General features: G+C 44.7%; 1 protein-coding gene across 1 annotated transcript; it reads left to right on the forward strand.

Annotated features, from left to right (window-relative positions):
• Positions 1-5427: 5427 nt before the first annotated feature.
• LOC118386502 (complement C1q-like protein 2) lies at positions 5428-7407 on the forward strand. Its single transcript, XM_035774222.2, has 2 exons — positions 5428-6326; positions 6832-7407. The coding sequence occupies exons 1-2, from the start codon at positions 5718-5720 to the stop codon at positions 7009-7011; spliced, it is 789 nt and encodes a 262-aa protein (XP_035630115.1). The 5' UTR covers positions 5428-5717; the 3' UTR covers positions 7012-7407.
• The last annotated feature ends 2905 nt before the right edge of the window (positions 7408-10312 follow it).

Consider the following 10312-nt stretch of genomic DNA (forward strand, 5'->3'; position numbering starts at 1 on the left):
TACAATGACGAATCAGGAAACAGACCAATATCAGACCAATAGCGTCTGTAATTTGGCCATGACTCTGTTATAGCCAGACAGAACAACAGAGAAGTTTTATATTACCACAGCAGACAACCAACCCTCTCAAACCAGAGAGATTAAACTGGTCCTTTAGCTAGAGCAGGGAGGGCAACTGGTGGCCCAAGGCCCTCGGATCAATTTCCCTCCAAAAATGTTGGAACTCAGTTCGGGCCTCAACTTATTGTTGCAAGGGGGGAAGCAACTGTGTCTCCTCAGGATGAGTTCTGTTCTGTTTTTTTTTGTGGCCCCCACCCCTATCAAAGTTGAGCTAGAGGTGTGCATATCCAATGCTCTCTCGTATTTCTATATCTTTCTTTCTCTCTCTCTCTCTCTTTTTTCTCTCTCACTCTCTCTTTTAAAACTCTCCTTCTCCATGTCTGTCATTTTTTTTCTGTCCCGCCTAGATGTTTCCAGTATGATGTAGTGCTGACGTGAGGAGAGGGGAGGCAGATGTGATTCAGGTGGATTTGATTTACATTCCTTTCAATTGATCTTCCTCAGAGTTATCTCCAATGTTAACTACTACAGACAAATCCATGCTGGGAGACTGGAGCAGAATAGAATAATGCAAAACCTTGCCTGAAGAGGATTGGAGTACAACTCTGACAAGAGCTGACACAAAGAGAGCTCCAACCAATGAAATGCTGATGCAGTAGAACAATTACAGGAACAAAAAACATACAGGCATGAAGAGACGGCAAATACTGACCCAGAACAAAACAAATACTGACCCAGAACAAAACAAATACTGACCCAGAACAAAACAAATACTGACCTAGAACAAAACAAATACTAACCCAGAACAAAACAAATACTGACCCAGAACAAAACAAATACTGACCCAGAACAAAACAAATATGCACCAGAACAAACATCAGCTCAAAGCAATGGAAAGACAAAATGTTCCTTCAAACTTTACAAAATATATACCTAAACATGGTTTAGGGTGAAATAAGAATGATCTGAAACCAGATTAGACAGGGATGAACTACAGCTTTCGTTTATTTTTCAAGGTAGAGAAGAACATCCAGTGCATAAATACATTTATAATAGTATTGTATCCAATATAAATAACCCCTCATCTCACATTGACCTTCAAATCTCTTCTATCATGATGGAATAAAAATAGGCTTCATGTTTGACGTAACTGAGCTTCTCAACCGCCAAGCTCATGAATTTATGATAGTTGTTTCCATTTCATATTTACATGGCAGAGGCATTTCTATTGATCTTATCCTCCAATGGGAGGTGGAGGAACCGGGTTAAAGGGTACAATTGCAAATCCCCTTTTCTCTGGCAAGGTTGTAAAGCTATCGAGAGCCGAACAGAGAAGATTGTTTGAGGAGGCTTGTTTTTAAATGTATTTTCCTTTGTCTTGTTTCATGCAGCAGCTCACATACTGGTCTGTGTTCTTCGCCATGTCCCCATGTCTTATAGTCTCAACACTCAACATTAACTGAGCTTATTCACTCACTTTCTCCTCTTGTGACTCTGCACACATTTATAATGGCAATATATTGGTGTATTGAATCGGTGGTATTGGTGTGTCATTTGCTTGAACATGGAACTGGAACATGGAAATACATGAATTTCTCTTCAGCTAAAGGGGACAAACACGGTTCACTTGTAGGCTGAATAATATGGAACAGAGATGTTGGCTGGTAGCAGGTTCCATGTTGACCCTGGGTAGTGGCAGTTCAGAGTGACATGCCAAACATGTCTGTCTTTGGTGATGATACACAGTGTGACATGCCAGGTTGATGTGCATGTTATGTGTTAGAAAGGATTACAAGCAAGCACAGCCAGTGTATTCAGCAGGACACTGGGTATACAAAATATTAGTTCAGAAAAAGGTGAATTGAAACGACGCTTCATCGGGTCTCACACTGGTCATGCTTTGAGACGTTCATGTAAAGTCTATTTAATTACATCAGAATTGTCTATGGAAAAACACTTTGGAATGCCTTTGAGTGAACTGTAATGGGTCCTGTGTTAGTGGCTGATTGTGCTGTTCATCATTAGGGAGGTGTTTGGGGAGAACCTGTGGTTGTGGCTCTCTGGGCAGGGTTACAGCTGAGCACACAGATTGAGAACCGCAGAGCCTCATGGTCCTGGCTGTATGCAAGCCTGCCCCTGTATTTATTCATGAATATCTTAGATGCTCCACAAACAATTTAATTAAAATAGAAACATTGTTCGTAAGATCCATTAATTACACAGATCACCAGTGTGCTGGGAGTTTTTTCCTTTTTATATATTATTATAAAAATGTTTGACTTTTAGAACTGGGATGATAAACCTAAAAAGACCCACTCCGGCCAAACCGTCCACTTGTCATGGACATTTTGCTGATATCGTTCATTACGATAAATAATCGTTCTATTTATCACTATCGTAAAAATTCTGTCAATTTAGCGTGATATGGATTTCTGTCCATATTGCCCAGCTCTAGTGCCTCTAAACAACCTTATGAACTTTATTAGCAAATGCTACAGCTGAAGATTTGACCAGTACATCAAGCACAAAGTCCATGTCTGCTTCGACCAATCACCCCTCAGGGCAGCTTCAAGAGAACAGTGTGATAGGTGGAGACAGTTTGACTGGGCTATGCTGTGCTCCCACAGCAGTGTGTGGAGATGTCACAGGCAGTGGCACAGTGTTAGTGTGACACAGAGCTGGCAACTTGTTCTCTCGTGACCTGGAGGTCTGTTGAATTCAAGGGGGTTGCCAAGTGGCTTAGTGTAGTGGTGTAGGGCAGCCCCTGCCTGGAGTCCTGTGCTGCACTGAGACACGTTGTGTGCTATAAATGGCAGACTGACACTAGAGTGGCGTAAGAGACTGTTTACATGTAGGAATTGGCCACTCGTATTTTTACTGCAGAAAATGAGTCATGATACAGACGTGAATCATTGCAAAGTCTAGAGAGAGCCATGGTGATTTCTGTTTACACTGTATGTGTCTATGTTTGTGTGACTTGTATTAGCGCCCCCCAAGTGAATGCCAAGGCTATGGGCTAACACTCTTGTGGCATGAAGACAGCCCGGTTCAAACCCAGTCAGTCACACTATCTTTGATTTCACCTTCAGCTGTCCTCAGCAAGGCCTGTGTGTATATTCTCCATGTTGGGTGTTTGTTAGTCATCCAGCCTTCACATGTGATCCCACAGCCTCCAGAGGCTCAGACGCAAAACACTTAGAGCTGTTTAGTGCTGTGTTGCGTAGTTATCTTTCCCCAGCGCTAGGAGCTCATTGGAACAAAACAGTTTTGAGTGTCTCCCAATCTGACAGGAAGTCTGTTGTGTAGGGGGTTCATTTAGTCTGTTGTGAGAGATTTTAGACATGACAAGAAGAAAGAGAGAGAAATATCTACTCCCACTATCAGACAGCTTAAAAGGTTTCATTGCTCTCTTTGTATCACATTAGTAGTACACAGTGGTGACATATTCATAGGAGTAAAAGGTCTTGGTAAACAGTCTCGTTATAGAGCCCAAGTGTAGATGCCTCTCAGACTCGGGCACAGTGAACTATATTTAGGACATCACTGGCGGTGAGTAAAACACATCCACATGAGCAATGACAGACAGACAGACAGACAGACAGACAGACAGACAGACAGACAGACAGACAGACAGACAGACAGACACTAACTGGTCCACAAATAACACGTGCAGTAATGAAAGCCTTCATGCAGTAATTGGAGTATGGAGGATACTTCCTTTGAACAGTCCCCCTTCATCCTCCTGTTCATGGACAATGACTTCTACAGTATCTGATGATTTATGTTCCCTGTCTTAGGAGTCTCTTCTCTCTTCTACAGTAGAGGTGAGGTAAAAAGACGCTGCTGCTTCCACATCCCATTAGCCTTGCCTTATAACCCCAATAGAGAGAAAAGCAGGTTGTACCAAACTGTCTATGATGTAAACTGAAACCTTTTGAATATGCATGTAGATTCAAACCAGGCCATCAAAGGCACTACTGATGAAAAGCCTGATAGGCCTGGTAATGTTAGAATGTGCCATGTAACCGACAAGCACACCCTGACAATACTCTAATGACTGTGTATTACATCACACTGATAAAACTAGTGAAGAGCTCAGAGTTTGTGCAGAGAAACTTTCTCAAAATCCAGGAGAAGGATGAAGGATGCTAATCACAAAGTGTAATGACTTCATTACCTCCCCCAGGGGGCGTCACTTGGGGGGAGGGTGTGACACTGCAGGCTCCCTGTCGCTTCCTGTTCCTTCCTGTGTTTGTGAGAAACTCATCAGCAAGGATGAGGGGGAATAAACACTGGCGCCTTGTTAGCCGCTAGCTTAGCCTGCTGAGACAGGGGTGTGAGAAGTTAAACCCCGGATCTAGGAGATAAGGATTAGCTGAGCCCAACAACAGAAGGGAAGCCGGAGCTCTGCACCAGATTACAGTGGAGAGTTCCAGCCAGCAGCAGGGGGGTGCCACTTTGCAGCCCTCATGTATGAGCTTCAGGCTACAAATGGCATGCAGGCCCACTTGTATTTAGTGGTATACTTTGTGTTTGCCAGTGTAATGGAGGAGGTCCTTTTACACTGTTGCAATGCTCTTGTGATGAGTACTGTAACAAAGCTTGACACCTAAAGACTTCAGTTAGCCTCCCAAGCAAATGTTTGGGCTTTAGCTCAGCGGGTTATCACAATGACAGTGTAATAAGACCCCCAAGAGACCAAGGTTCAGACCCAGAATATTAGTCTCAAAGCTACCCCAAAGTTGATGTCTTTGACCAGTCTACCCAGAGAGTACTCCTATCTCAGACCTAGCTCAGCTTTTTGACACCAAAACCCCTGTTGTGGATAAACTAAGACTAGGTGTTCAACATTACATGAAAAAATCAGCACAGGGCACTGAATTGTTTCAGCCTTGGCTTTATGGTAAAGATTAGGCTACAGTGCCATTGTGGAATCCAGACATCCTATATGGCTCTTGATGTGGATTATTTTCTCCAGTGATATTTGATTGTTCTTTGGCATGTGTGTCTTCCTCACGTTGAATGTAGGGGACCATTTCGGACATTTTAACAGAATAATGTAATTTCACAGGACACATTAATAACACAAACGTGCACTTATATTTCTTCTCTCAAATATGCCGAAATATAGGTGAGACAACTCGCTGTCAACATTTCCATAATGGGGTTTACGTGTTAGTGAGGCTCTCTGATCCAATATTTTCCTCGAAGGTGCAGGGGATTTATAATTCATACATAAAGATGGCATGATTATTGTTGCAGTATTAATCCAAATGCAACAGGCTTTGCCCTCACTTGTTACGTCAGCGCCGCTCTAGTCCCCTCGGTTGTTGCAGACTGGCAGAAATCGCTCGAAGCTTTCTCTGTTCAGCTCCGAGATCCAGCGCGTGTCCAGCCATGCCAAAACGAATACTGCCCCTGTCAATTTTGTGAAGTTCAGTGATACTGGCACACCGCTCCAAGGTGAACTACGCTTAACATTTTTTCTAACCCTGGAATAAAGTGATTCCTTTTTGGTGCACTCGCATTTTCTGCAGAGAATTTTAGCGCACTCGCAACCTTTCACCATTGCTTCCCAAAGGAAAACTGACTTTTTAGCGCTTGTTTCTCGGACTCTCCAGAGGAAGCGTGTCGTTGCTCCTGTGGTTGGCATCGTCATGGTGTTAGCTCTTATCATAGCGATACCGCTTCTGGTCCAAGCGTCCAAGACAGACGCGCACTACGAGATGATGGGCACCTGTCGGATGATATGTGATCCATACAACCCCAAACCCAGCGCCAATGCTCTGGAAGTCATGCAGGACCTGAGCGTCATACCACCCCCGGCGTTCTCGCATGGGACTAAAGGCGAGCCGGGTCGGCCGGGGAAACCCGGACCGAGAGGTCCGCCCGGCGAACCGGGTCCACCAGGTCCAAGAGGACCGCCGGGGGATAGGGGGGACTCGGGGAAACCGGGCTATCCCGGGCATGCCACTGGAGAGACTGCGGAGGGGACTGTGAGCAGTGACAGGACCGAAAATGCCGAGGGCCTAGAGTCCGCAATTGGCGGCACAAAAATAGCTTTTTACGTGGGTCTTAAAAACCCCCACGAGGGATACGAGGTGCTAAGGTTCGATGACGTGGTAACAAATCTAGGGAACCATTACGACCCTTCTACCGGCAAGTTCACGTGCCAAGTGTCCGGGATATACTACTTTACATACCATGTATTAATGCGCGGGGGCGACGGGACAAGCATGTGGGCAGATTTGTGCAGAAACGGACAGGTATGCTATACCTGATATTAGGCAATGATATTTTAAAAGTGATTATGCTACTGTACACCTCTGAAGTTGAGGGAGAGCAGACACATTCAGTGTGCATTGCCCCAGATCAATATTGGATGTATTAAGCGTTTATCTCTCGTAAACGGCATCTGCTCAATGCTCTTAATCTCACACCGTGAGGTCTGTAGGTTCATTAATATGCTCGGCTCGTGCCACTTTATTTGTCAGCAAAGACAAACTAATCGTTAGGTGGGTTTAAGAAGGGCTTTGTTGTTTACTGTAGCGCTCAGCCCTACACTGGTCAACTACCTGGAGCGATTTGAGCTGTCAGTGTCTACACATTGCCAACATAAACAAACAAGACAGCCATTATTCGTTTGGTAGGTTCAAAGTGGTGTATCTATAATGTTTTAGCATTGGGTCAGGGTGGGGACGAGTTGTTCGATAGCCTATTAAGTAATGATACAAAGTCCTTCACTACTTTAATCATTTGTCTTATCCGCAGGTCCGCGCCAGTGCGATAGCCCAGGACGCAGACCAGAACTATGACTATGCCAGCAACAGTGTAGTGCTTCACCTAGACTCCGGGGACGAGATCTACATCAAGCTGGACGGAGGAAAGGCGCATGGGGGAAACAACAACAAGTACAGCACTTTTTCCGGTTTCATTTTGTATCCAGACTAAACTGCTTCCCGGACATGCAGGGATGTGAACTCTACTATCATTTATTAGACTCTATCATAACTAGAGCAAGTTGCCCATTGTCCGGGCGCCACTGTAAGCGGCTGTGTGTCATCTGTTTGTATTTGGGGGGTTTGGGGCGCCAAGACTTGCCAACCGCTCAAATACAGACGACATTTCCGTGTGATGTGATATTTTGTTGCTTGAACGTCTGTCTGTGTTTCCACTCAAGATATAGCCTTCTAAGATATTTATGTATCAAAAATAAGCAACAAAGATCTAAATAAGGAGTAAGATGTCATATTTATTGGTCCACCAAGGACCGAATGTTACAAAATGTTTTGTCTTAGTAGCTTATTCCATTACAGTAAGTATTTCAATAAATTATGTTTTCTATTATATCCGTTTATTTGTGACATTTTTTGGCATGTTTAAGATCACATTCTTTCTTCAAATAGATTGTGGATTAGATATATAATTTTAACCATACATTAACCATTCCAATAGATGTATCCTAGACTTTTCTGCCTAATAGGCCTACATGTTTTTAAAGGACCTCAGAATGCCATTGTGCTGCGTTTGTCTGACTCTGTCGTGCAGAGCGTTGTTCTTTGTTTAGATCTGTGCTCCACCTCACATTAGAACTAACAGGCTGTTCCAGCCAGGGGAATCTCTATTCTTGTTTCACTCCTCCTTCATTCTCCATTTAGGAGTGTTACTGCCGGTGTCACTGCCGGTGTTTGTGGTGTGGACGGTTGGAGATGGATGTCTTACTGGGAACAGCGGCCTGCATTACCTCGACACTGATCTATCCACGCCCCGGCAATATTGGCGGGACGTTGGTGTAAGCACCTCATGTTCTACGAAGATGTCCCATTAAATAAGTCAACAGCTTAGAAATTAAACTCCACTATGGTACCAGTCCATGCTAAACAGATATCACAAAAGTCCTGATGCTCAAGGGACGCCACCTGCATGTTAAGCCTATATTAAGATATTTATAGCATGCCTCCTCACTCCCACTGGGTAAACATTTGTCATTCAATCAAGCATCTTGTTTTATTCTGTGCTTGCACTTGGCATTTAATGCCGTTGTTGTTTGCGCAAACACTTTTTAATATGTTTATGCGTGTTCTTCATGCGTTTTAGTAGAAGGCTGATTAGATATTGTTAAGGATTAAGCTCCACTGGCTAATGTTAATGTTGTGTAAAAAACGTGCGCCGTACTATGGGATTCCCAATCACGGCCGGTTGTGATACATCCTGGATTCGAACCAGGGTGTCTGTAGTGACGCCTTTAGCACTGAGATGCAGTGCCTTAGATCGCTTGGGAGCCCATTTTTTTTGCGTTTAAATAATATATAAGCTGATAAAAATAGTTTTATAGGCCTACTGATTTCCGAAGTCAAACTGGTGCATTTGTTCATTCAAGTTGCTGCGTTAGAGGGCTTCAGCACTTAGGACAGCAACCACCACGGTGCCAGTCTGTTCAGCACCATGGACAGCGTGGGTTAGGCAAAGACGAATATATTTTCCTCTTACCACTAGGGGGCGCAATGTGGCCTTGTCTCTGAACTGTGAAATAATTGCAGAAGAAAACTAGAGTAATATATTCCAGGAAATGCTTAAACAAAAAACAACAACGAAATTTTGGTTTTCTTGTTTTCATGATGGAGAACAATTGTAAAAAGAGAAGTTGGGGATTTCATATAGGAACTGAGAGTGTTAAATTGCAGAGTAGTCCAATTGTCACGGATTCAGTGTGTTCTTTCAAAGGCCATATTGTACTAATTACTGTAAATGTCAGCATACAGGATTACATTAACTGGTTTGACACAGCTAATATGTTAAATCTGTGGTTATAAATTGGGGGGGGATCTCTGAGCTGAGAGAGAACCTTCACCATCTGAGCTGGAAAGCAATCAGGCTGGGGGCTGGGGCAAGGGGCTGGCATTTGGAGGTGTTGTATGGGACGGGACCAGGTCTGTGTGAGATACTGACATGTGCTGGTTACTGTTCTGAAATCATCAACACAATTTTTCAAGGGACAGAGAACATCTAGAAAATGCTGGAGGTAATTTGGGATGTAATTTAGATAATAACTTAGAGATGAGGTTGTCCCCTATAAAAGATAACAGGTCACAGTAAACCCCCCCCCCCTGCCCCCCATAGGACATAGGATGGTAATGTATGCTGTATGAGATCCAAATACCTACTGCTTTTAGAAGGCGACCTCATCAAGACCAGCCCCGTCACGGACCAGGATGTCTTGCTCCCAGGCAGACTAAATCACTTTTTTGCCCGCTTTGAGGACAATACAGTGCCACTGACACTGCCCGCAACCAAAACATGCGGACTCTCCTTGACTGCAGCCGACGTGAGTAAAACATTTAAACGTGTTAACCCTCGCAAGGCTGCAGGCCCAGACGGCATCCCCAGCCGCGCCCTCAGAGCATGCGCAGACCAGCTGGCTGGTGTGTTTACGGACATATTCAATCAATCCTTATCCCAGTCTGCTGTTCCCACATGCTTCAAGAGGGCCACCATTGTTCCTGTTCCCAAGAAAGCTAAGGTAACTGAGCTAAACGACTACCGCCCCGTAGCACTCACTTCCGTCATCATGAAGTGCTTTGAGAGACTAGTCAAGGACCATATCACCTCCACCTGACCTCTACCTGACACCCTAGACCCACTCCAATTTGCTTACCGTCCAAATAGGTCCACAGATGATGCAATCTCAACCACACTGCACACTGCCCTAAACCATCTGGAAAAGAGGAATACCTATATGAGAATGCTGTTCATCGACTACAGCTCAGCATTCAACACCATAGTACCCTCCAAACTCGTCATCAAGCTCGAGACCCTGGGTCTCGAAACCTGGGTCTCGACCCTGCCCTGTGTAACTGGGTACTGGACTTCCTGACAGGCCACCCCCAGGTGGTGAGGGTAGGTAACAACATCTCCACCCCGCTGATCCTCAACACTGGGGCCCCACAAGGGTGCGTCCTGAGCCCTCTCCTGTACTCCCTGTTCACCCACGACTGCGTGGCCATGCACGCCTCCAACTCAATCATCAAGTTTGCGGACGACACTACAGTGGTAGGCTTGATTACCAACAACGACGAGACGGCCTACAGGGAGTAGGAGAGGGCCCTCGGAGTGTGGTGTCAGGAAAATAACCTCACACTCAACGTCAACAAAAATAAGGAGATGATTGTGGACTTCAGGAAACAGCAGAGGGAGCACCCCCCTATCCACATCGATGGGACAGTAGTGGAGAGGGTAGTAAGTTTTAAGTTCC

The sequence above is a fragment of the Oncorhynchus keta genome, chromosome 7, assembly GCF_023373465.1.
Source record: "Oncorhynchus keta strain PuntledgeMale-10-30-2019 chromosome 7, Oket_V2, whole genome shotgun sequence".
In the NCBI taxonomy this organism is placed as follows: domain Eukaryota; kingdom Metazoa; phylum Chordata; class Actinopteri; order Salmoniformes; family Salmonidae; genus Oncorhynchus; species Oncorhynchus keta.